This window comes from Lagopus muta, chromosome 13 (assembly GCF_023343835.1).
Source record: "Lagopus muta isolate bLagMut1 chromosome 13, bLagMut1 primary, whole genome shotgun sequence".
In the NCBI taxonomy this organism is placed as follows: domain Eukaryota; kingdom Metazoa; phylum Chordata; class Aves; order Galliformes; family Phasianidae; genus Lagopus; species Lagopus muta.
In genome coordinates this window covers 8,174,045-8,201,681 of record NC_064445.1, presented here as the reverse complement: position 1 = coordinate 8,201,681, position 27,637 = coordinate 8,174,045, and the positions used below count along the sequence as shown (strand labels likewise).

At 38.0% G+C, this 27,637-nt stretch overlaps 1 protein-coding gene and 1 long non-coding RNA gene across 6 annotated transcripts in view; one reads left to right on the top strand and one right to left on the bottom strand.

Moving 5' to 3' along the window:
- Positions 1-21,586, top strand: part of DACH2 (dachshund family transcription factor 2) — a 263,656-nt gene extending 242,070 nt beyond the window's left edge. Inside the window, exons 9-13 of one of the 4 annotated variants that reach the window (XM_048959136.1) lie at positions 4,489-4,634; positions 5,163-5,310; positions 8,102-8,221; positions 11,256-11,321; positions 20,489-21,586. In XM_048959136.1, coding sequence (XP_048815093.1) covers positions 4,489-4,634; positions 5,163-5,310; positions 8,102-8,221; positions 11,256-11,321; positions 20,489-20,526 — 518 coding nt within the window. In that variant the 3' untranslated portion in view covers positions 20,527-21,586. Of the gene's footprint in view, positions 1-4,488; positions 4,635-5,162; positions 5,311-8,101; positions 8,246-11,255; positions 11,322-20,488 lie in introns of all 4 variants that reach the window. The other 3 variants (XM_048959135.1, XM_048959137.1, XM_048959138.1) reach the window with 3 other exon arrangements.
- The window catches only part of LOC125699536 (uncharacterized), a 283,177-nt gene continuing 266,867 nt past the window's right edge, over positions 11,328-27,637 (bottom strand). The window contains exons 5-8 of one of the 2 annotated variants that reach the window (XR_007379602.1): positions 25,961-26,000; positions 24,969-25,077; positions 14,804-14,912; positions 11,328-14,588 (exon numbers count right to left, since the gene is read on the bottom strand). This is a non-coding gene — a long non-coding RNA (uncharacterized LOC125699536). Of the gene's footprint in view, positions 14,913-24,968; positions 25,078-25,960; positions 26,001-27,637 lie in introns of both variants that reach the window. The other variant, XR_007379601.1, reaches the window with a different exon arrangement.

Sequence of the window (27,637 nt, the reverse complement as noted above, 5' to 3'; positions counted from 1 at the left end):
GTGAGGGAGAGAAAGGCACACAGATCTCTATGGAGGAATTCAGAGGGATTAAGGCATTGAAGACTTGTCAGTCCTGTCCCACAGACTCACAGATTATCAGGCTTTAAATAGTTTTAAATACTTGCCTTTCTGCAAAAGAAAACAATTATTCTAGTTTCTTGGTAAGCAGTGTAAAAGCAGCCAGAGTTTAAAATAAAAAAGTCTCTTTTTTTTTGGAGAACTGCTTCTTGCCATCAAAAATCGTTATCTGAGCCCTAATTCTTCTATCACTGTCTTTGTGAAGTAGATATACAACTGGAATCCAAAGGTTATCAATTGGATAATTCTGTAAGAACTTTGGGCAAATAATGTCATTTCAAATAGAAATGTAAGGTCTTACCATGAAAGATGCACATACAACTCAGCTGGTGTTGAGGATACCTTTTTATTTTATTAAAGGTTAAAACAGTCCACTGGAGCACCTAGGCTGTTCTTTTCTAACTGTGGATCATTTAATATAATCCCCATCACTCAAATATGAAGCTTCAAGAATTGTAATTATGATGAACCCTTTTAGTCCTTATCTTTCTAAATTGTGTGCCACAGGCAGAGATCTAGAATGATCCCAGTACCATCTATGTCCAAAACCATATTATTAATGCTGGCTGAAGGTTTTCTGAGATCAAATGTCGTGATGAGTAACGAACAGATTAATAACTATAAATTTCTTACGAATTCCGTTATGCTTTTTTCCTTATCATATATTTATTTTATACATTATATCTTCTGTTCTGTAAACTAATTTTGGTGAGGCTTACATGTAAAGCCTCCAGACAAATATGTTTTGAAATGCATGTGAAAAAATAACATGATGATCTAACTAGTGTTTAGTAATATGTAAATTTCAGCTTTAATATTTCTAGCTTGTTTTGAGAGGGATGTGACATGTCAAGTGTATCAGGTATATGAATGATGGATTTAAAAGCATGTCTTTTGAAAGAACATAAACCAGCTGGTAAATAAAATTGCCTGTTGGTTAGGGCTGTGCAGAGTCACGCAGGGAGCAATTTGTGTTACTCATGTTCCCAGTGCTGCATTTAGTCCATAGGATGATGCTTAATTTTCCAATCCTGATTTCTGCAACTTAGGCAGAAGATGGAAGATGAAATACTTTGGTATATTGCGTTAACAACAGGAAACTTTCTAGCACTTTTCGGTGCACTTTCCTGGGATAATAATTCCATTCACTGTTAGTATTTACTGTGTATTTCTTTGCTCTGCAATATAATTCTTGCTTTCGTCTATTCACCTGGATGCCAGCAAGGAATTAAAATAAAAAGAGTGCACTCTAAATGGATTCCTGAATGCTATTATACAGCATGGCAGGTTTAACAAACAAGCTCAATAAAAGTAGTTCCCACTTTGCTTCAATAAATAGGAAGGTTGTTTGTGTCCTTGGTAAGACAGTATTTGCCCTAGCTTTATTTCTTGTTTATTCTGTTGTACTGTATGTGGGTGCTGCTTTTAGCATTTGTATCTTTAGTGTTCTTTAAAATCAAAACGCTAAAATCAACATCTTCTTTTTCTGCTGAAAAGATGTACTTGATGCAGTCCTCAAAAATGCTTCCAACACGTGCCATTTTTAATTGCTTTCCCAATTAGAATTTCTTAAGCCTAGCTAATATATTTCTGCCTAACTGTGCACTTACTCAAAATGTGGGCACGATGTAGACGCCATTCAGATGTGAAGACCTATTACAAGATTGAAATAGATTTCTAATGCATTTATCATTCATCTTTGCAGAGTGTGATTTCAATCAGAAAAAAAAAAAGATGAATGGTTTGACAGTTTCCACCCATATACGCTAAAACATAATATGCTTCTTCTAGTTTTCAGCTATTACAGACTTTAACATGCAATGTGACCTTGGTCTGCAAAGCATGTTTGGTTAGCACAAAAACTTAATCATAAGAAGTCGTAAGTAGAATCCTTCTTCTTTACTGCCCTTTTTCTGGGACTTGGAAATTTATTGCTTGTGGGACAGGTAGGATATGAACAATGGGCCAAATAGAGTCCAGGGTTATCTCATCTGTGTGAAAACTGCTGCTGAAAATCGATGTGACCTCTGCTACACTGTCATCCCAATTCCCACCCTCTGTGTCCTATTTGTCTTTTGGTGGAAGCTTAGATCTGTGTGCTGTCTCTATGTGTCTCTCTTGGGCCAGATTATCAAAATGAATCATTGCCTGCATACCTCTTATATTTCTATTTATTTTCCTGGTGTTGACTAGGTCTGATGAAATATGATTCTTTTTGCATTTGATCCTCACTGCAGCAAGCAGCACCTAATTTAGCTGTGTCTATCTCTTTAAAGAAGAGTAATACTATTTTGAAACTTCAATCTGCTGTACAGTAACATTACAAACCATAGACCATGCAACCTGTCTTCACAGTCAATAGTAATTTTCCTTTCAGCCAATTTAATGTTATTACTTTCATCTTCAAATAGTAGAGATTTCTGGAGATCTTAAAGCAGCGATGGGTTTCCATTATGCATACTTCATGCGTTACTTTCCTTTCCAAATGCCACTTCTGTTTGGTCTGTTGTGACTCCATGACTTAGGTATTATTTCCATGTAGCATCACATGCAACAGCTAACCAGGTCGCGTTACAAACTACTACCACTGATAAAAAATACTGATCTGTGACAGATGGTGTATCTCAGTCAGCACAGCCTCTGCGGTCGGAGTGTGTTGCCGGACTGTTTTGTGGGGTTTGTTGTTTTGTTGTTTTTTTTAAAGGATTGTTTAATTTACATGAGCACAGCTTTAAAACGGTAGCTGTGGAGATGTGAAGAGGTTAGTGGCTTTTGTTGTTATTAGTGCTGCAGAATCATTATGAAGTTGTTCCATTTAATGAACTCATAGGGTGAAAACAGAATACTCCCTCAGCAGAGATTTCAGAGAATACTTAGAATCTGGTAATGCTCCCAGCTTTGTTGTCAGTGGGTGTGTTTTTGAGACATGGCAAAAAGCACTTGCAGCTCACTGGGTGCTCCTGGAGGTTGTTAAAGCAGATAATTCTACTGCTGCAGAGACACCAGGGCTTGATTTGTTGTTGTCAGATTCTTTTGGAGTTGTTTTTGAAATAAGAGAGGTGAGAGAAGGGAGGGAGGCCTTTTGATGTGGTGTGGTCTAATTGTAAATCCTGGAATTAATATGACCGAGACACTTGACAAATGAAACTATCTGGACTGGCTGTGTGGCTGCCCTTAGAAAACACATGCATCATGAACTTATGGACAATAGATTAGTTTCAAGCTTTACTAAAAAGCAATTGTGAGGAGATGTTCTTCATAATTTCTGCAAGTGCCAGAGAGATTAAAGGAAAATATTACATATGGACTGCAATTCCCTGGAATGTTACACCAGTAGTTTTTAACATCATAGTGTAAAATAAGTGAACGGAGTTTGGCTTTGAAGACTGCTAGCAGATTTTAATGTCATCATTTTCAGCAATAAACTTGATGCTTAAAATGAATATTGGAGAAGTAGTACACAAAGGAGGGGGGATCCGAGAGAAGGAGATACATGTATTATTGTCCTAAAACAGCATTAAGTTGCCCTATTAAAAAAGTGAGTTCAGATTCATGCTAGTAAGGATTTGTGACAAAATTTAAAGGATTTGGGGAAAATAATTGCTAATACCATCGCTTCTTTCTGAGTACACATTTCTACTGCCATGCATAGCTTGATCTTTAGCAACATGACCAAACTGAAACAGGGAGTGAAGGGGAAGTTACAGGGTCCTGGTAATGCAGTGTGCCAGGGATGCATCCATCCAGCTGTAGGCAGTGCATCACGAGAGCATGGCTCAGCCCTCTCCTCCCCAGTCGCTCCTGTGCCCCCACCACCAGCTCTGTGCCCCCAGCAGACAGAACTCAGCATGGTGCTTCAAGCTGCTGCCCGTGGTGGGGCTGACCACAGCATGGCACCTGCCAGGGGAGCCTGCACAGATGCCTCTCTGACAGGCAGAGCCAGTGCTGGAGGAGATGACTCAGTGGGGATTATTTACTGCTGAGTATGGGAAGGATAATGCTAAAAAGGATAAAGAGATGTGGTACATTTCTTGATTAGAATTTTTTCAAGGTTATAGTGACTAAAAATGCTCATCGCAGAATAGCAAACATGATAGAATGAAGAAAAGTCATTCAGGTTTAATGAACTGCATAATACTGTTATAATTCGGTAGTATAATTTTGTAGAATTTGAGATATAATGGCCTATACTCTATTAGAGCGATGCTATAGCCATAAGTATATTTATTATTGCTCTGTATTGTTTTGCAAACTTGCCTTAGTAATAACCATGGCCGCCCAAAGACCAAAACGTATCAGCTTTACTACTGTGCTTGTATTTTGACTTCCAGGGAAACAGTTTCTAAAAATCACTTTGACCTCCATATTTCCAATAGTTTCTGATCTTGCTTTTAAAACCTGTCTTTACAGAAGAGGTCCAGATTGCCATTCCAATAATGAAACCAACCTTAGATAAAGTCCAACTGGCTGGACAGGCCTTGCCTCCTGGATTTCCAGCGCCATTTCTTTTTGCTGATGGTCTTTCATCAGTTGAAACACTATTAACCAACATTCAGGTAAGTTATTCTCTATAGGGCCAGACTATTTATAACAGATAAAATGTATTTCTTCTGCCACTCTTTTAGAAAGTTAGAAACTGTTTTGTATCTGCAATTCTATTTTTTTTTTTTTTTTTAATTTAATGTAATGCCTAGGTTTTCATTCTCCGGCATTATCGATTGTGGAAACATTTTATGCATTGTCTATTTGACTTAATAGTTGGCAGTAACGGTCATATTAAAATTCACCAGTCTCATTATTTCTCCTTTGCTTTTCCCTGCAGTTGACCAAGGTCAGCAATGATATGGTATTCCATTTGTAATAAACCATACCAGTAGGATGAATGTGCAAAAGCTATACCACAAAATTGCTCATATTTAACATTTAGGCACTTTAAATGCCCAGGTGCATTCCTTGTCTATAGGCTCCTGAGTTTTTGTTATTGGTGGTTTTTTTCTAAAGGGAGTAAAATAAATAAATGGATAAATTTTGTCACTGCTGAAACAAAACGGTATTTTCAGGTCTCACATTTGCATGTGTTTTAGGGCCTGCTGAAAGTGGCTGTGGACAATGCCAGAGTCCAGGAAAAGCAGATACAGCAGGAAAAGAAAGAGTTAAAGATGGAGCTTTGTAGAGAGAGAGAACTCAGAGAGAGCTTGGAAAGGCAACTTACAGCTGAGCTGCAAAGCAGAGGTGAGTGAATGAAAAATGGAGTTCAGATACCTATTAAATGTGTAACCCTTTGGCATTTCCAGCTGGAACTACTGAGGACTCTGAGTTAACTGACATTCATACTTCAGTGTAATGTAGCAGTGGACTAGCACTGGTAATGAAAGATTTAAATTTAATAAAAACAGAATGAAGCACACGTTTCTGTAAGCAGGCAGAACAGTGACTGAAGGATTATTTCCTGGAGGGCAACTGGCCGCAGAGCATTTTGGCTGGTTCTGTAGGGAAAGCTGATTCAGTTTCATGGCTTTCACATGCATTATTACCACACCGTCTGTGTGGTAATATTCCCAGCCCGATTTCTTCATTTGACAGCTTTGATTTCTTTTGTTTCCTGCTATTATCCTCCAAGCATTGAGGATCAGTCTTATTTTGAGAAAGATAATATGTCTGTAATTGGAGTATTTAAATCAGCTAGTTTGTCCTCTAGACAACTTCAGGGCAACCAAATAGTTGCACTTAGGTAGGCATCTCTTGTAATTCAAGATCTGAAACAAATAAACCTAGATAGTTTTCTTTTTCCATCAGAAGAGTGAGATATGAAAGCTTTCCTAACATGAGGCCTTCTAAGACAGAACCATGACTCTTTAGAAGCTTTTGATAATAATAGGCAATTAAATTAGTAAATCTAAATTTTTCACTGTGATATTGTAAAGCAGGCAGTCTTCTTTTTAAAATTCTAATCTGCATCAAAAGGAGAGAAATAGTTCTTCATACACCAAAAGCCACTTCTGGATTACATCCATGAAATCGGAAAGATAAAGCTAGATAAGGCTACAGATGTAAGTGCCTACTACTCTCTTCCTGTGTGTATTGAATTGAAATTAGGTTAGGAACCTGCTTGCGGCACCAAGGCTCGCTAAGAGCTGACAAAGGACACTTTAAGTCTAGTTGTGAGGAGTGAGTGAATTCTACAGAAGTTGTTAAAAGTGCAGGGGGTGTTCAGAATCATTGCATCACTCCAGTGTAAGAGCAGATGAGACAGCTGTATTTCTGTAAAACAAAAGTTAATCTCGGTGTAGGCAGACAAAACACTACATACCTCCACAGTCATATTTAACTCAACAAAAATCTTAAGTCCTTCACAGATTTGGTTGACGTATGGCTTGAAGAATTTCTCCAGTAATCAGTATCTGCAGAACTGTTTGTTTCTCAGGTCATCACAGCATCCACATTATTATAGAAAGTCACAGATAGACTTTTCCACATGGGTTACTCAGTTTTCCAAAGTTTTGTTTCCAGATTGCATTCTAGCATTCATAATTTATTAAATCTCTCAGAGATCACTCATGCAGTGGTATCCATTTATTCCCCTGACTGGTGCAATCACAAATTCAGGTCTGTAAAAATTGATAAGAGTTAGATAAATAAGTCAGCACAGAAAGTTACATCTCCATGTTTTTTAGCAATTTTTCTCACAATATTGTGATTTAAAATTCACAGATATTTTCACACAGGTGACACAGACAAATAAAATGAATTGCAAAATACTGCAAATGTAAATTCACCTTTCATTTTAACAATACCTGTAAAGAGCATTTGCTAGAATATAGACTAGTAAACGTCATTTTGAAACGGGGTATTTATGTTTAAGCTCAGTTTTTTTTTTGTTCAACCTACCTTTTGTAGTACCATCACTAGATGGTTCAGTAGTACATCAAACAAAAGAAATGGTAACCTGGTGCTGGTGAAAGATAAGGTTAAACACGGAATTAAGATTCAGGGTTTTAAAAGGAAAAGGTATGTTTTATTGCCTGAATTTATGTAGATGAGGGAATACAACCTTAGGCAGTGTCAGCAGTTCCCAGTGATGATGTGAATCATCTGGCTACAATTAATGCTGTATAGTTTTCTAGTTACAGGTCTAATTTTATTTATAGTTGGGTTTAAAACTGAGATTGGGAACAGAAGTCAGGAATACTTCCATTTTCTGCCAAATCTTGCAGGGCTATACCAGTGACCTGTGGATGATCTTTGTCAAGGCACTTCCCTGCTTTCCATCTTTAGAAGGGAGATGAGATGACTGTAAAGAACATCAAGCTCTACTAACACAGCTGCAGAGATGCGCTATAATACTTTATTGTTACCCATTTTTAGTCCAATCAGCCAGTTACAGATCTTAAGAGTGTTTTTGTTAGAAGGAGATATTGGTAACGGAGAGAATATTAAAAAGTTCTTGATTTACATGCCTGTATTTTAGGCTAATTTTCAACCTTCTTTCTACCTGGGAAGTTTGTCCTTATTTTCTCTCGAGAGATTCTCACCATGTGCTCAACGCTTTTGTTCCTTTTCTTTCTCGTTTCCTCTTTTTTTTCTTGAACTAGTGATGAAAGGTGAAAGTGCTTTTGCCCGCAGATATACTCACATATATCATTAGCTACCCTTCCTCTATGCATTTCATCTTCATTTCAGTTGGTACCCTTTTAACTCAGCTTTTCAGTAGCCTCTCAGGGTCTGAGCTGGCTCTGAAACCCGGGTTCTAGTCAGGAGACTTGCATCGATGGCAATGTTCCGGACTGAGAATATGATTTAAGATCTTTGACAAGATTGAAAGTTCTTTCAGACTAGCTGTTGTTTCACAACAGGGTATGGGGTTGGTTCTTGCTTGTTTATATCACATTTGTGTCCAGTTTTTTTTTTCTTCTTTATCTAGAACTTGTCTCTTGAACATCAGAAATTAAGAAACAAGTTTACTTTATCCGTTATATATTAATTGTGCTATAACAGCCATTCTTATCATATATTTGCATTCCAGCAACAATTCAGAAACGCTTGAAGAAAGAAAAAAAGGCAAAGAGAAAATTGCAGGAAGCTTTGGAATTTGAATCAAAGAGAAGAGAACAAGTGGAACAGGCGCTTAAACAGGCCACATCAGGTGACGGTCTCAGGATGTTAAATGGTAATGTCTTAGTTGGCCTTTCACAGTTAACGTAAAATGATGTTTAATTAAGTTAAAAAACTAAAACATTGCATAAAGCAAATTCCAGAATAAAATGCAAGACCCTTTCCTGAAATAATTAAAAATCTATTTCAGACGGTGTGCTCTGGGTCATGAATTAAAAAACTATGTCTGCGACAAGAGAAACATGGAGCAGTTTACACAGGCATGACAAGAAGTGCTGAATACGTTGCCAGAGAAATCTGTTACAGTGCCAGCTAAGACAATGTGAAATTTGGTCCTTCTAAGGTTCTCTGATCTCTCTTCTCCCAGCAGATTCATTTTGAGAACTGCTGAGCTTCATTTTAAAAGCTGTTTGGCTGAAGTTTGCTCAGCCTCAGGATCTATTAAGTTTGTTAAATATGTATCAGCCTTATGAGCTGATAAGGTTTTTGAATACTTCCCAGATATTCTTGTGAAACAAATTCAGATCAGTTAATTTTATAGAGGCTGATTACATTCTGGGTAGTGGGAGTATTCACCTATCCTGCTTAAAGTGGTTCTGAGCAAACTTTAGAATGTTGGTTTGAATCTTTAAGACTAAACCTAGCTGAGTTTTAATTAATTTCAGTTTCTGCAGCTAAAGTTGGTCTTTGCATCTTGCCTATCCTGATGTCTCTGCAGAGGCTCATGAATCAGAGTTATATTCAGTCTCTGCCGTGTTTGTATGTCATGTAGTCTTCACATTAACTTTGCCTTGTTTGGCTACTGCTAGCAACTGAGCCATAATAACAGAAGCAGACTGCAAAAACTGCTGAGTGAAAGTAATCAGTTTAACTTGGCCTTTGATCTCAGTTGCAAGGGTACCCAAGCTGTTTTTTAAAGGTAGGGCAAGCCTGTCTGTTTGAACTGCCACTGCAGCTCTCTGCAATGGGCCGTGAGTTGTGATTTAGCTGGAGCACCTAAGAGATATAAACTCTTTAACTATGAGAGCAACATCTTTCAGAGGCATTCTCATCTGCTGGGTTTTATAGTCCAGCATATCACTGTACCCAGGAACTGGCTGGCTGTTCTGACACTCTGACAGTGAGCGGTGGTGATTCAGGCATGGATATACAGCTTGCCATTGTGCCGTGTGAAGGGACAGGCTCCCGGCAGAGGCTGAGTGGGCACAGCCAGCAGGGACCTTTTGTACCACCCCTCCTGGGTCAGGAAAATGCCTGTTTCAAATCCCCCAGGCACAGCCAGCACCCTGTGATGCATGTCAGATGAAAACTAAAATCCTCACACTCAGTAAGGTCACTCACCCAGATGCTGTTGTTGCTGGTAAGCACCTGCCTATCGCACTACATTTACAAGTACTCAGCAGTTCTGGTAGCCACAAATTGAAGGGGACCAACACCCCAGCAATGTGATTAACAGATCTTTACATCTGCTATTGTCGGCCTGGCTGCTAACATTTTGATTTGCAGGCACACTCAGGTAGTCATATATATATGTTGGTGCCTGCGAAAAGCTGATATTTACATGCTAATCTGATTGCACATGCAAATCAGGTAGCTCATTAGCATCTTAATCCACAATTTAATTGCAGGTACAATTTTATGGCAAGAAAATGTGAAGGGCTATTCTGAATATTTTTAATTTAACTCTGACGCTCTGTCTCATTTAACAGATGCTGTTATTACAGATGACTTTGTCATTTTGCGTACACACAAAGTATACTCTAAAAGGTTTGAAAAGGGAGAACCTTTTTAGGTTTCTAGTCCAGATCCTTGAACTTCAAATTACCTAACAACAGTCACCTGCACTTTCTAAAGAAAAAAATATGTAAATTAATAATTTATTTGCTCAAATATATTTATGTGATGTCTGTGTATGTAGTACTATATTTCATATACACATATATACCTAAGGTACATATACACATGCATTACCCATGTACTGCACTACCCATACACGTACTTGAATCAATTGCCCTCTTCTGACACAGAGCTCACTCAGGCTGTGTGTGACCAGCAAAATGTCATCTTTGCAACAGGTACTGTCCAGCTCAAGTGATCTGAGAAAGCAGCACTACAGTTATTCTCTATTTGAGAATATCAGGAATGAGCTTTTACACAGAAATACTTTAAAACTACACACATCTCCCTTCAGGTGTTCTTGGGGTTTTTTTTGTTTTTTCTTTTCTACTGTAAATTCAAAGTGCTGTATTACTAGGGAAGCAGATGTTTCTCCAGGATTTGAGGTACCCTGGATTCAGATCACATACCCTTCATGCTAATCCTTGTTGGCACAAGGTGGATAATGGCATCTGTTGTCTTAACGCCCTGGGGTGTTGAAGCCCTCAGCCCCACCCCAAAGGACTGCAGACAGAGGTACTATCAGTGTGACATTAAATAGTTCAAGAGCACATCTCATTATGAGACTCCTTCTCAACTTGGAAAAAAACAGCACAATCCATTTTGGAAAACTCTTCTCAGGTACCTGGAAGTCTTTCCCATAATATATTACATGTGTAGTTTCCCTTTGTGATGGAGTACTCTTAAATAACCTGAGCTGATACGGTACTGTTGTTACTGTTTGTAATAATACACTCAGACAAACACATGCACATAGATGCAAACACGTTGACTGGTACTGGTTGTATCTTTTAATTCTCTAACTTTGCAGGTATTTGCCTGAGAGGTAAATTTGGTTTAATAATACCACAGTGTAATTTCCATTTTATTTTTCATATGTCAGATGCCTTTATTCTCCAAAAGAATTTTATAGATACATTATTATCATGTGTTGATTATTATCTGATCATCAGACAAATGTGAAGCACATTAAAAATAATCCACAGTGAGACCAGTAATGTTTGCGCATTCTGAAAACGATTTACTACTGAAAATTCTGTGAAGACCAAATGTTTTATGCCAGGTTATGCAACTTGCCGATCATCTTAGTTTCCTAGAAATATTTTTCTAAAGATGCATGAGAGAAGGATAAAGGGGAATGCATTAATCTTCAGTGTCACATCTTTCAGATGCCGGAATCCCAGATATGGAAATAGAACACAACGGAACCCAACATGACAGTGCAGCAATGCAAGGTGCAGTATGTACCTCCTTCTATTACATACACGTTTATCACAAGCCATATTAAAAAATGAAATACATAGTTTTTTGCACCTCTTGTTTTCCTGTATTAAGATAAATGTAAATTATGGAACTTCATTTTGTCTTCCTGCTCAATACAGAAAAGAAGTATAGCAAGATTGCTACTTTACAAGATCAGTAATTGTATTTGTTTAAACAGAGGTGTGGGAAACACTCATACTTAGATACTTATCATACTCAGATATACAGGCTTAGTCCAAAAATGATCTTACAAATGATTTATCTTTTTAAAATATTTCACTTCCGATCCTTGCTTTCCTTTCAAGATCATACATGTTTTCAAAAAGTACATAAACAGTAGATGATGGAAATCACAAGATGGCAAATTTAGCAAGACAAAAGTTCCAGAAGGCTTAAAAGAAATGTTTAGTATGCATTTAAATAGATGTGCACATACCAGAGGGTATTACGAGAATATCTGATAGAGAATTCTATCTTAGGTACTGCTAGAACCAGTGCAGATAGAGATAGAAACATAACCTTTAGCATTTGTCAACTGTTAAAGGCTTGACTTTGCATACCTCTGGTACGCATCTGTTGTCCATCTGTCATCTATACAGGAAAGCTTTCAAATATTTTTACTGCTGTCGCTTTTTGTGATTTTAGGTTCATATGCTACACATAACAAAAAAGGAGAATTACATATATACATATATAATACAACATATTTATAGTCATGTATATGTACACATATGATTGGAGTTGTGCACTAAGTATTGCAGTTTGAAAATTGTTACTGCCAGAAATAGTCAAAATATTGGATAAGCACTCAGGACATGTATTGTAATTTGAAATGCAAATGATTCCTACTGTTTCCTAGTGCTATTTACAGTATCTGCTGAGATAAGCGCTCAGTGCTCTCCCAAAAAGATTCTGTGAGTCCAAGGTGTACCTGGGTTGAATCTACTGGAATAAAAAGGAAGTTAATTGTCATTTTTAAAGAAAGAAAAAGGTTACAGTTGGCTCAAATCTGTCTTCTATTAAAAAAGAGTGTAAGTAACTGTGAGAAGGGTGTTGCATAGCCACTTGTAATAGCCCCATTTACTTACAGAAGGACTCAGAATTTATTTTCACTTCTTGAGTATTACTGATAAAGAAGAATGCCCTGTGATCTTAGGATTTTAATTTCAGAGAGGTTTTTTGTTTTGTTTGTTTGTTTGTTTGTTTTGATTTTTTTTTCCCCTTAAATCTCAGTTTTAAAAGGCTTTGGGTTACAAAGCTTTTTTTCATGTCAAAAACCTGAACCAAGGGAGACCTGGACACTCACTGATTATGTTCAATATCTCTGCATTTGGTACCCCGCTGTGAAAGCAGAATATGTCATTTCTTGTCTTCACCACAGCCATGAATGGCAGCATATATGGGATTCTCTGACACTTTCAGTTTGGTAATCCTGTTGATATGTAAATGTGTGATGAGTTTATCCAGTTCTTTCACTAAGCACTCTCAGCTGATAGAAAAGCTTTTTAAGATCTCTCTATAGAGCTAGTCTAGGTTTCAGAGTATTTCTGTTCCTTAGCATCATCTCCTCCATTTTTATTTATGCTGATACTGTAATATCTTTTTATTCTGTTTTCTTTTGATTTACAGTTTCTGAAACTTGACAGCAACTCTTGCACTGCAGTCTTAACAGTTTGAGTACACTGCCTCCACTGCCCCCTTCATTTACAGCCTTTGTTTTTTGGGCCCTGGGAGAAGGAAGGGTCAAAACACACGTCTCTAATACAAAGCTGCTTCCAAGCATCCAGAATCTCTCTCTAGTGCACAGAAAAAAGCCTCAGTGTCAATGCAGACCTTTCTTTTTTTGTTGTCAATAACTCTGCTGGACAGAAATCTATCATTCACACAGTGCCTTTCCTTTGAAATTCAATTAGTTTCACTGCCAGTATCTCCTTAAGGTGGTTTAAAGGAAAATTGCAAAAATACTGCACAGTGATTAAGTCATATCATATTTTATGCTCATTTCTTAAAATGATTTTATTAACACAAGCTGTTCATTTTCTGAGATTCTGATATGCGTTATAAATCTCTTCCGTTTAGTAGACTCATTTTCCCTATGCTCTGTGTATTAATTGAACTGAAATTTTGTGCTGACAAGACTAAAAGTTTTTCAAACTTTACAGTCTGTAGCTCTGTCCTCCATACCCCTGAGCTTCTGGTCCAGCACAGCTCAATCTGTGAGGGGCCTGTTAGCTGACAAATAGAAAAGAAATAGTTGCTGTAGTCTGACAGCCCCTGCATAGCTGAGTGGTGCAGGAGCAGGCAATGCATGTGCTGATACCTTCTGCTCTTGCTTCCATAACTCACTCTTGGGCCAGGAAGATACTGCATCAACCATTTTATCAAGCAATCTCCGTTTCACATAAAATAAACATACTGGGTGTCATTAAGTGCACCTTCAGATCAATGTTTTTTGCAAATGACATTCAAGTACCATTCGAGTAGTGCATTTTTGCTGATAAAAGCAAATTAAATTAGTACAACTACAAGTGTGCTGATAAAAACTAAAACCGAACAGCAGCACCATTAGCTAACAAAGTAATATTTTCTCTTTACTGCTTTCTGCCATTTAGTTATTATCCTATTGGAAATCTAATTATAATCCTTTTACTCCCTAGTCAAACTTCACAGTTTTTGCAAGCTTAGCACTGACAAGTGATTTCATTACATTTGATTGCCCGCGCCCAGATTGACTTAACTTCACTCCGAGACCTAAAAGCCCTCTCAGTTTCTCAGATTCCCTGTTTGCACATTACAGCAACAGCTCCTTTAATTAATTAGCATGAACAGCAGTAACATGAACTGCTGAACAGAAAATAACATCATTTTATGATCGCAGGGAGACTTCTCCTTTTGCATGTTTATACCTTAGTTAACTTTTGTATTACTATATTTCATTGTTAGGGGATATTGGAACAATCAGCAAAGCAATGTTATCTTAAAATTCTAAAAAATAGACATTACCATAATACTTGCTGATAACAATTTACAAAAGCTAAAAGACTCTAAATTTCAAGAATGAGGCAGCAGTGTATGTGGATGGACTTTCCTGAGGTGAAAGCATGGGTCTGTGGCGGAGAGTCAGAGGGCTGCAGCTGGTTTTGTCTGCCAAATAGCCGAGCAGAGAGGTAGCACAGAAACTGCCAGTAGCCATGAATAACTTTTTTATCTGTTTGCCGAAGATGGAGGGCTGTCGAAATCTAGAATGTATTTTATTTCTATTATTTAGAGAACAAGCTATATATTTTTTAATATTCGGATATAACCAACCTATTTTTAAATCCAGCCTAAAGTTTAAAAAAAAAAAAAAAAAAAGTTGCAAGAGGAAAAAAAAAAAAAGAAGGGAGGGTAGTGATTTTGAAAAGGTTTGACTTTGGTTTTATCAAAATATATTTGATATTCTATCAAAATATACCTTCAAATGCAGTGATCCGCTGAAACCAGCCCTGCTGCTGCTATTCTGTTGCAGGAGGCAGTGTCCACATCTTGGAAATGACAGTGCTGTTATCCTGGTATTGCTTTCTCTAGAAAAAATGAAATTTTTACACGAGAGCAGACCAGAACCGTTTGATCAGAAACTGTGATTAATAGAGGCCTGGTATTTTGCTTGTGAGCAAATCCTACCCTGGCTTCTGCAGGGCTTAGATCTTTTCTTCCTCCTCCTGCCCAGTGCTCTGTCTCTAATGCATGTCCTGGCTGAATGAGTGATCCTCGGGTAGCTGCTTTGAGCTGTGTCATTTTGTGTTTTCTAGAAGACCTCTCTTGTTCTACCCTGGAATAATGAGCACCCAATGACAAGGTTCCCATAGCCATGCAGGCACTGCAGGAACAAGGGAGGAGCAGTCCCTCGAGTTGCTAACCAAAAGGCAGCTCTGCTTCTTGTGGTGAGATCCCAGTGCAGGCTGCATTGCTCGCTGTTGGTGATGCAAATGCATGCAAAAAGGGCTGCAGAGTGACAGTGCCATGGATCTTGCTCTCCATGCTATCTCTAGTTATGCTACACAATATTTTTTCTGAATCTCTGTCTCGGTATGCACTCATGAGATGGAGAAGGCTGCGATGTTGTGATTTACTGAAAACAGAAGGTGAGGAAAGGTTTCCCTTGGAGACTAGGCTGTGAAGGTCCTTACCTTTCTCTTCTTACAAAGGGCTCAAACATTTATTCAATAACTCAGTGTCAGCAGGCTTGGATATTTCCTCAGCAGGAACTACTGTGTTAACTCCCTTCCTACCCACACTGACAGTGGCAATCCAGCATCTGCACAGTTAGAATTCAGTGAACATATTCTTGTCCTTGGCTATTGCTACTCATTAGAAGTCCTATTTTCAGTACAAGTTTTTATATCTATTAATGTGAATGTGGAAATATTTGACATAGTCAAGTCACTATTCCTAAGCATGAAGTAAGCTGGGGAAAAACCACACCTCTGTGAGTGTCACAGCACAGAAAACAACTGAATCAAACTAACCAGCCCCACTTTGTCTGTTAGTTTTATTGTCTTGGCATTGTATTTTCTATATCTTTGCTGCACTCAGAGCTCAACCTGGCTCTGGTTCAACTAAAATGCTGGCTCCATTTTGCTCAGCTCATGTCCAACCCCGTCCCTGTGCCACCAAGGCCATGGTTCCCACTCTCCAAGCCACCATGCAGAGCTGGAGCTGCTGGGCAACCAAACACCCTCGTGCTGCTCCCCAGCATCTGCAGGCACACAGCCCTGGCTCAGCCCTACCCAACCTTTAGCAGCTCTCCCCTCTCCTTCTTGATCCAAACTGGCAAAGTGGGATTCTGCTGTCCTTGTTCCCTGCAATGTGTAGGGCTTGTCTTTGTTTTAGAAGTAGCATGAATAATTTATAGTTAGCAATACAACACATTTATCCTTGTTCTCTCATTATGGAGCAGATTGCATATTTCCTTAATCCAGTGACGTTCTCCTGCAACTAAGTGTGCTAAAATTATCTGAACAACCCCAAATTCTAGCTGTGCCGTTAGATCACAGCAGGCCGGCTGCACCGTGCACACTCTCCTGGCCTGGATTTTCACACCAGCATTATCAGGGCACAGTTCTCAATGCGAGTTGTGAGAGTACACATGGAAATTTTGTTTTAAAATACTTTTTATAGAAATACAGGTGAATTACTGATTTAAAGATAACACAAAGACATACAAAACATTCCAGAAATTCAAATATGCGTGCAAATTATCCTGAGAGCAAGGGGAAAAATAAGATGAGAAAACGAAGAAACAAGAAAAATGTGAATAAATAAGGAGATGATAATTATTGCTTTGGATTTGTCCTGTTACACAGATATTAAAATCTACAAAGGGAAAGACAAATGATGGTGTTGTTGCTAAAGGAAAGTGCAAGAGATGCATGTACACCCCGGACCAACAACTCAGGGAAGACAGCCTCATCCTGGGGAGAATTACAATTATTAACACAGGCTCTGGCTTACAGTGAGATTCTGAGATCTTTACTCCTGTTATACATTGGGAAGGGGAAAAAATCCTTTCTAAATGTCTTGCTTATTAAGCCAGTCATGCATTTCACTGTAGGTTGTAAAGCAGTATAACATGCACAGGGGGCTCATAAGCATATTTTAGTGTTAGGGAATATCATTTATACAGTTTTTATATTGTCAATATTACCCCTAGAGAATGAGATTAGGCTTTAAACTACTGTAAATCTACACTTTTGCTCACCTTTGTATAATTTCATTTTTTAATAGAATGAAGCCCACATAAATGAATATTTGATTAAGGGATAAACCTAATAAAAGAATACATTTATTGCACACAGATTTATTCAAATCTTTGCTGTATAGTACCGTAAAATGCTATAAAATGGTATGTAGCTTGCAGTCAGCTACACTGAGGAGATGGTGAATATTCTTTAAAAAGATGAATTTGACAGCATCACGTTGTCATTCATGTAGAAGTGGTAGCACAGATGCTCCTGACACTGTAATTTCTCATAGGTGGTTGCTGCGTGACGTTGTTAACACCACGGAGTTCAGTTTATTGTGCAGCAACAAAAACACATTTTGACTTCTGGCATCTCATGGAGAGCTTTATGAAAAGGGAAATATCTAGCCATGTGTTTTTTGTTTACTAATCAGTAGTATTTCTTGGCTTGAGGTTTGGCATTTGCTTTCTCTCTTACAAAGTGCTACAGATACCTCTACTGAACTCTCCTTAAGAAATAAAGGGGAAAAAAATCAGAATTGTTCCAGACTTTAAATAGTCCATGGGCCAACAGTTATCTTAACAACCACTTCTTAGCTTAGTTTGATCAATAATTTGAAAGAAAAAATACTTTAAAAACATGAATATGTTATATTAGAAAACATGACTTTCAACTAACTTTTAAGCTTCAGGTTTACATCACAAGCCAAGTTAATGACGGTAGTCCAAATAATTCAGTGCTTCTCTTTCTGCAGCCTCCTGCTATGACTTTCTGTCAGTAAGCAGCCTGCAATGCCAGCCAGGGTGGAGGCAGGGCAGGGCTCCCAGGGCTATGGGCAGCAGGAAGGGTGCCAGGCTGGGCAGCATGAAGGAAGTCACAGCCTTGTGGTTTCCTAGAGCTTGTTAATGGCCTGATGAGCTCTATCTATTCATGTGTATAATGACCAAAGCCAACACATGGTTTTGCTGACCCAGCCATCCAGCTGAGCATGGTATCAGCTGCTTCACACCTTCCCTTCCCTCTCTGTGTTTGAGAAGAGCCAGCTGAATCAGTGTTACATTTGATCTCCAAATACATCTTACTTGGCAGGGATTAACTACGCGAAGTATTTGCAGAAGGTTGGGCAAAAAATCAAAGTATTGTATCTATCTTAAATCCTGTCAGTTTATGTAGTTTTTCAAGTGGCTAAATGAAGAATTTTGTAACAGTTGTGAATTTGCTCCCTTCTGTGAGAGAGGACTTGTGTTCATGGTTGTAAAAACTGTTTCTTTTTTATTAAGAAATTGAGTAAATACTTTAAATTATTTAAAAAATATTTGTAGGGAAGATCAGAGGCTGATTTCATCATAGCCTTCCTTACTGCTCCCACTTTTGGTAAATCAGCTCTTACTTGGAACGTGCCTACGCTTATCTTTGCCCAGACCTTGTCAGCAAATGGAACAGCATAAATGTGCACACATGCACAGTCACCATCACTATCTGTACAAGTACCAACATCAAATACAGCTGCAGCAGATGCCTTGTGGCCACTTAGCAAGCTACATCCCTAATTCCTGCTGACTTCCACTGGTATAATATGAACATGGTAAGCACATCTATAAGAAGTCCCACCCAATATGGGTGCTGAGGCAGAGGGACATTTTGTAAATCTGGCTCCTGAGCTCAGACCCCAAAGAGAGCAGCATTGTGGGTGTTAGCTGCTCAGAGCTCCGTGCTGCAACTGCTGCTGTGCAGAGCACCAGAGCTGTTAAATTACTGACTCACTAGAAGCACACTCCAGCAGAATGTCAGCCTTTGGCTTGGCAATAAGGAGTATTTCTGACTTTTTGGGGGCAGTCACGTTGACCTGCACGTCTTGCCAGTGGCTGTCTTTATTTAGAAGCGCAGTGTTAATGTAAGTTACATCACCTACAGCCTGCTATGGGAAGGAACTTCCTAATAACCAGAAGGAAAAGCAGAAAACAAAAAAGCACAACAATGTTCAGTCTGTGCATTTCTGCTTACCCCTCTCCCCAGGCTTTAATATTTGCCACAGTAAATCTTAAGACAATAATTTTAATCAGCCAAAGGCCTGAAGCTAATTTTAGTCATTTCTTTGGAGGTTCCCATGCTCCCAAACATTCCTCCAGAGATGTTATGTCCCTGGCTCTTCCGATCTTTATTCTTGTTTACATCCAGAACACATATTAAATCATCTCTGTTTGGAGAGTCTGAGCCTCCTTAAAACCATGAAACATTCAATTACTAATTAGCTGTTTCCTGTTCCTAATGAAGTGAACATGTCGGATTTGGATTAAAATTCAGCTACTGCTCTCCTCTGTTTATGGTTCCAGATGTTTTTGTTTTATCTAGGAGGTTACTTTGACAGCTACTGCTAAATGATAAATCACTCATATTATAGCTGAAATGCATTTTGAAATTGAAATGTGGCAAAGTTTGAGATTGCTCCAAGGATCAGTGTCAGTTAGCAGGTCAATACTTGTTCTTTCCTTATGAGTGCTCAGTATTGGCATATGTAAAACAGTAATGGGATAGATGTCAACATTATACAAAATGCTTCTCAATATTATCATTTTGCTTATCATCTTCAAGATCAGTACTTGCAGATTTAGCTGGGTGAATTCATGATTCATTGTATAATGAACAAGAATATGGATTCTTGTTAGATGTAGTCTTAGCTGTAGTTTCTGTGGGCATATTTATTTTTCCTCTGGACTTAGCATTGCTTAATGTGAAAAATCACAGTTGATAGGCAGTATAACTAGGAATAGTCTTACAAAGGATGGAAGTAGCTTTCTACTTGTTTCCCTAAAGAAAGAAAAATAACTTAAAAAGAGAAGTGAAGGTTTCTGAGTGAAATAACAGTTTTCCAAAAAACAGAGATCAATTTACTGCTATTATATTTTTAATGCAATGCAGTTGTTTTCCAACACTGTTCCCTAGGTTTTGTTCATATAATAATGGTACGTTGTAAAGCTGATGCAACTACCCTGTGTTAGGAGGTAAGCAGTACAACACCAACTGCCTTCTGAGAAGAGACAGTGTTCAGCTAAAAAGCAAACGTCACAAAAGACAAAAATGCAGATCAAAATATTTACAGCCTCTTCTAGCAAATGCCAGCTGGGAGCAGCCCAGGAAACAAGCGGCTCAGGACAGGAGGTGGGCAATGGGCTCACTGCCCTGCGTGACACAAACCGCGCTGACTGGGGGCTCTCAGGACTTTGTCATCGGGTGCCCCGTTCTCCATAAAAACATACTCACTTTGAGCTCAGTTTGTATCACTTGTAGATCTGATCATTTGTGTCGAGAAAAAAAAAAAGTCCACATATTATCAAGGAAATCCACCTACATTTCAAATAATTCTAAAACGCGCAACTCTGTAATTGACTTTTTTCCTTCTTTTTTTTTTCCTACAGAAAACAGAACATACATCAAACCTACCATCATGTACTGAAGGAAACACCTATTGTTGAAAAATGTATAATGATCACTATTTGAAGACTATATAGTTCATGAAAAATGTCCCTTCCAACCTTTGATGCCTTCAGTACCGTGTGAGGAACAGGATTTGTAGCATGAAACTTGAAGGACAATTTCAAGCAATTTACTGTTGCTGCATCGAAAACTGCCGTATTGTCATTAAGAAATATTGAGACTTTTTACAAGCTTACCATACCAAACCAAGCCTGTTGCAACAGATCATTTTTAGGTCCCCGGAGATAGAAAGGAGTTTTAGTATTTTTAAGCACATACAGGAATTATTTCCCTTCCCACCCCCAAAGAACTCGTTTTGTTTTGTTTCGTTTTTTTCCTAAGGAGGTAGCTATTACTGTATAGCAATGGCACAATGATTTTAAGCCACAAAGGTCCACACTGGCTGTACATCATACAAGTCCAGTTTATCACTGAAACTGTTCAACATGGAGCTGTTTCGATTGTGTTTATAAATTAAGCTTTGTTTACTGAAGCAGATACTCGATATATATTACGTTTTAAAAAGAAATGTGTGTACATTTTTTAAAAGAATGATGTAAAAATTGTCCTTTCATTAGATGACCAATTCAGAAGTGTGAGCTAAATCCTAATAGCTGACGTAATATGAGGATTATAATTGATGCTTTTTTATGCTCAGTTCAGCTTGGCTTTTGGTCTTTTAAGATGAAAAAATGAATATGCAGTAGAGTGTTAGATAATGGAAACTTTTAAGTATGGTTTCTCTGTTGTACCATATTAAGTTAAAGTACACATTCTTTGTTAAAAATGTTCTTGCTAAAATACAGTATTAAAATTTTTTTGTTTGACTTTGGAAATCTTTTAAGATTTTTTATTTTTGGACTGTGAATTCCCATCGTTATTGTACTAATGCAGAACAACAATTTGCACTATTAAAAATACTTGAAGAAATTACTTAATAAAGAGGGTGGGTTGGTATGAAACATTTTCCTAATTATTTTACGTTACAAATTCCAAACTTTGCAGGTAACAGAAATATTCCTTTCATGAAATAGGTGACTGAGACAAGAGGAATTAAGTAAGTAGTCACCTATTCATTCACTACTCTCATTCATGGGTCAAAGGAACAATACTTACCCACAAATGCAAGTTTATATATGCATGCTTATATTTACGTCCTGTACACGCTGAACTCAATCACTGTCACATAAAACAAAGCAAAACAAAGAAAACTAGGTAGATCTTTGGGAAATGCAGTATATGTGTATTATTACAAATAACCTACAGTGTTAAAGTTTCAGTTTTTCATCACTAGCTTTTCTTCTCAGAGTCCCATTTAACAGACTTTTGTAACTTTGAATGTGTAGTTTCAAGCCATGCTGTAGAATACAGCAGAAGAAAATAATTTGATTCTTGATCCCTCAGAGAAACCTGTTAGCTTAACCAGATCTCAGTTTAAAAAACATGCCCAGCTCCATTTTACAGGTGATCAAAATAATTACCAGAATAGTTCACAATGTCTTATAATGCACAAACATGGTTTATTCCATGTAGTTGTACTGCAAGCTTTCTAATAACTGCATTAATCATACTGCCAGTGATTAAATGACCAAAAATGAATGATATGAGGAGCTCTGCAGATGGTGAGTGCTGCAGCACCGAATAAAAGCTTGCGTGAGTAAAATGCTGCAGCACCTGAAACTGAATTCTGTGATTATTTATTAATTTCAGTTTCTATTCCATCAGCATCCTCTGATAGATCATATTTCTGAATCTTTTTTAAAAAACAAAACATTCCTTGGATACTGCATCATTTCTGATTGATCGACTGAATGAGTGCTGGAATTGCAGATTTTGAAGACAGATCTTTGACAAGATCTTGCATTTCAGAAAGACTTAATGTAACTAAATATTTCAGCCTTTGAACTGTTCACATTTTTGCATTTTTCTTTGGTCTCTAGAAAGGCATGTATAGCATTTTTTCCCTCAGTGACTGATCTACATTTCTTAGAGCTGCATTGATGCAGGGTTGATGAGCACATCATTGATTTCTAATTTGCCCTTCCCAGAATAGTTTTAAATGTCAAAGTACTGGTAAATGAGATTTAAGGAACTGATAAACTTCAGAGAGTGAATCTTTTGTTAAGTCCTATTAGGTGGCTCCTGATAAATGCTGACAAACTAAGACAATGAGCTTTCTGCTGCAAGCTGAAACTAACAAGCACACCTGTAACTAACACTTAGGAGGTATTAAGGATGCAAACAAGCATCAGCTGTGGCCAGTTGTGATTGATTAGTTCCTAGAAAAGTGAAGGTTTCTTTTTCTTTTCTTTCGCTTCCTATCACCTCCTGGTAGTACCCCACTCTGCATAGGACCCATGTGGTCTGGGCACAGCCCCCAGCTCTGTGGCACTGTAGCAGTGGGGCACAAGGTGATCCCAGCTCAATGCAGGCACCATAGTGGCTCATGTATATCAGAAATTTTATGAATCTTGTGTAATGCAGCCTGCTGTCATCATTAAACCAACAGAATCAATAGTGACCAATCTCAATTTAAAACCTGGATCTATAGTAATACACAGCGAGAACGCTCGCTGTTACAAATGAATGGCAGTGCATTAAAAGCTGAATGCTGGTTTAAGTAATCGCTATCTGCAAGTAAGTGGCCGACTAATATATTTATTTACAGAATATTTCTGGTAACATGACAAAACGTGGGCTAACCCAGATTATTATGAATTTCCTTTGCGGCCTCAGCTGAGCTCCACCACCACTCTGTGTGTGCGTGCAGTCAGAGCGCAGCCCCATTGCCCTGTGTGGCTGTGAGCTCTGGCAGTGAGATGGGGAGGGGTCTGCAGTTCTGTTAAGCTGGGCCACGTGCTGTAGTTATTTGTGGTGCATACTATAGGTGTTAAAACATTACTGTTAATAAAAATTTTAACTTTAGTTCTATCTGCAAGTAAGAGAGTGTTGGACTATCTGAAGTTGGGATGATAGGAGAAAAAAAACAGGAAGTATTTTTTAATTTCTGAATTTATAGAAAAGTTATGAATTACTGCACTTTGATAATTGTTCCTCAAAGAAATCAATTTAAATGAACCGATTCAGTTCAGCACAGCACAAATACTGCAGCTCACTCCCTTTCCATTAAACCATCATCCATTTCTGCTTCTGATGGCCAGCTAACATTGGGTTCTTAATAGATCATCCTTTGCATGAAAATTGCAGTGTGGTAATAAAAGGAAAGGGAAAAAAGTCTTACTGGAGCTCATTTTTTAAAATAAGAAGAATGATTATTCTGAATTCATTTAGAAATACAGTAAGATTTCACTATATCTTCATTATGTGACTGTTGACATAATCCAAAATTCAGAACATGAACAGAGAACCATCAAAACCATCCTAAACATATTAGATCTTTTATACTTAAGCTTTTTAGAATGACATTTGATGCTATATCTTTCTTTGAAAATGCATGTATCAGTTGCACAAAAGTGGCGCTGAAATGTGCGCTCACAAGGTTGTGGATACCTTTCTCCAGCTCTTTGCTTTGGCTGCTGCAACAGAGTTTAGTTATGGGACAAGGAAATGTTTCTGTTGTCTTTAAAATACAGTTGCTCATCTTCATGCTTATTAGGGTCTCATAGCTCCTGTTATGTTGTCTGTTTATCTGCATGGCTAATTGCAGACCTCACCTCTAAGACAAAGACAGCTGTGCACCAGCAGAGCTGGGACAGCCTCAATGCTTAAGGTCATTATCTAAAAATGTTTATATTAAAAAACAACAGGCTCAGTTAAGTAAGGCCATACATACGCTTGCTCTCCCTAATAAAAGAGTAGGTGCCCAGTATTTGGGAATGACTGGTGAGGAATCAGAGAGATGGTGGTGATGGAACAGCCAGAGAGGTGGGAAGTTCATACAGAGCTACCCAAAACTGGCCAATCTCTGATGTAATTGTATGGACTCCAGTCAGCCAATGGGATATACACACTTACTTTTCATAGAAGACTGAAATAAAACAACGTATAGACACTCGGTGATTTTGAATCACTGGGTGAATGCTGTTTTTTTTTTTCTAATAATGGTTGCATTACAGTTCTTTATAATGAATATTAAAATATAGGATCTCTAACAGCAGGAGTATTGAGTGCATTCCAAACACACAGCCTAATGCAAACACCAAGCAGCTTTGTCACAAAATCCCCACATAGGCACAGCCCTGCGGTGCAGTCTATGCAGTGCCTGCAGAGTTTTCATTTCCACCAAGACAGAAGTGGCCAAATACAAAGGGGAAAAACATGGATACTAAATGAAACTAGATGAACTTTTTTAAAAAAAGAGATGAATAAATAGACATGAGGAGTCAAATTTAACTGGCTCCAGTGCTAGTAGGATGTGCATTTAACTTCAGTCATGTTTCACTGTCTGTGAAGAAGAAATACCTGTTTCATGTTTTCCCTGTCGATTCCTGCCATTAGGTAAAGTCTGTTTATTCCCAGAGCTGTGCTGCCATCAGTTGATGATGCTGGGGCACTTACAGAGATGTTTTGGCTGGGGAAAAAAAAAAAAAAAAAAAAGCTCTATCATTCTTACAATCATGAAACATAATGTTTTTGTTAGTAGATCAGTCCAAAGTAGTACCATTTAAGTTGTTGCATTTTCTCTCTGGATGTGAAATGGGAATAAAAAGGAAAGAAAAACTTGCTAAAAGTAGGAAATGAGACCAAAAGAAGCTGGTAACCTGGGTAATGAGGAATAAGCTCCCTATTGGACTGGGGTTCTTTTAATAATTCCATAAAACTGATGAAGACAGAAATGGTAATCAGAGATTTTTTGTGTCAGATCAGTGCTTTGCATTTTATGTGATCATTTACACCTGTGCAAGTATTTGATAGCATTTGACAGCTGATTTATTAGCATTTGACACCCATATTACACATGTTGAAATGACTCTACAACGTGCAAAGCAGTGGAAAAACCAGTGATTCCTTTCATAGCTTTTTCCTGGTAGTTTAATACTGAAATTACATTCCAAGGAAAAAATGAATTCCTCGCACCTTGATTGTAATTCTTTATTTCTTCTAATATTTAATATGTTCAGCTCACACTAACTTGGAAAAAAAGAAAAAGAGAAAAGCAGTTGTATTTAATTCACAGACCGGCTCTGAAACCGAATCAAAACCAGGCCACGCTCGTAACGCTGCAAGGAGTCACAGAAAAATGAGACGTCTGCTATTGTGATGAGAAGCACTGCAGGACTAAGACTCTTGATTTATAGCAGCACTGGTAAGTAAATTACATATTTTTGGTAGTTAGTAGTTTTTCAAACAAACAGAATTTTTCACCAACTGAAAGCTGCATTTTCACAGACATCGTTTTTGGTGTCTTCTAAGAAAACGTTCAAGAAACCCCTAAGCCTCGGTTTCTCTCGTACCCATTTTTGAAGATGGGCAGTAACACACTGCTCTGAATCCCTGTAAGAAAGAAGGCATGGATCAGTTCAATACTTTCTGGAATTTGGTGGACTTCTCAGTTTTTTCAATATCAGAATAGTTGCAGTGAGTAAAAGAAAAACTCAGTGATGACAGCAATAGTGTGTACATGCATAAAAGGTTATAGGAGATGTAAGTTTACACGAAGCAAAGTAGGCCTTTCTCCACCCCAGGAAATCCAGCCCAAAAAGAAGCATCACGATCACATTCAGACAATGACAGTGTAAATTATCCTGCACAATTTGTCAACTGTGCAATTATTTGCAATGTAATTGCCAATGGTGTGTTGACACAATGTGGTAGCTTAATAATAAAATAATAATACAGTTTGCTCATCTTGTACCAGCCTGATTTCAAAAAGAAAAGCCTCTCAGATTTTACACATCACAGTGGTCTTTCCAGCTAAAATAATGAGCTAGCTGGTGCAGCATGAATAAGTAAAGTATTTGTGAAGTTCATGGACTGGTGAAGAGGGAGGACCAATTTGCCAGGCTCTGAATTACTGACAGATTGAATGACCCATGTCTAGTCTTGTCACGTTACTTTACATTACACATCGTAACATAATCCAGCAGAACATAACCTGGGAAAAAATTACTTCAGCACTAGATTGCAAGATTTTCAAGGTTATGTGTGTTTGATTGTCACAGGGCCCACATTTTCTAGATCAATTATAGTGGCCTTTTGCTGGCACCTATTGATAAGGCGAGGAAAGCAGCCGCTAGTTCACCTTTGCTCAGAATTAAACCCTCCCCCATTTACCAGTGTCTGTCTTTTGGTCTAACAAAACTTAGAGAAATCAAAGCATCTCATGCTCATTACAGCCACTCTTTTCTGTGCTCACTATGCTGATTTCAGCTTCAGTTCCTTGCTCTGAGCAGCCTGCCTAGCCAATTTTCAGAAATGGAAAGAAACTCAAATATAAATTGAAGGACAATGAAATTACTTATTTTGAAACAAGAAAGAAAACAAGTCTGTTCTCCTTTCTTAACATGAGAGTTGTATCTTGGAGTGGGCAGCAGGGGAAGAAAGAAACAAGCCTGACCATGTATTTATGCATCTGGTATCCAGTGAGCGTAGCAAAGGGGAAAAAAGGTCCCATTTGCTTATGTGTCAGAGAAGGACTAGTTCCCAAGGACAGCAGTTTCAATAGAATGCACCTCAGTATGTAAGATTTTACAGCTAAGATGTAGAAACAGAGAAATGACCAGCAGTTCCTACTGATGAGATCTAACTGCTTAGGCATTTTGAAAATTAAAGATTGAAAGATAATGTAAGATAACATCAGCTGCTGCAAATGGGCTCTGGCTCTTTTTGGCTTAAGTTTTATTAGGAATTTGAACATGACATCTCTTCCTGATGAACACATTCAGAGCCTATTAATGTCAATGAGAGTTATGCTTACATGGCAGAGAGAGCAGATCTTTTTGTTGTGCATGTCCAGAGTCTGACTCACAGCCTCAATGCCTCTGCCTCGCAAATAATGACAAGCTAACAAGGATTTACTTTGTGCAGCGTATTTCCACAAAAGTCATCTTTTAAATAGCATAATGAATTAATATTTACTTAATAGCTTTTACATTATTTATTTCTTAGCTTCTATTTTATAGTCTTCTAGA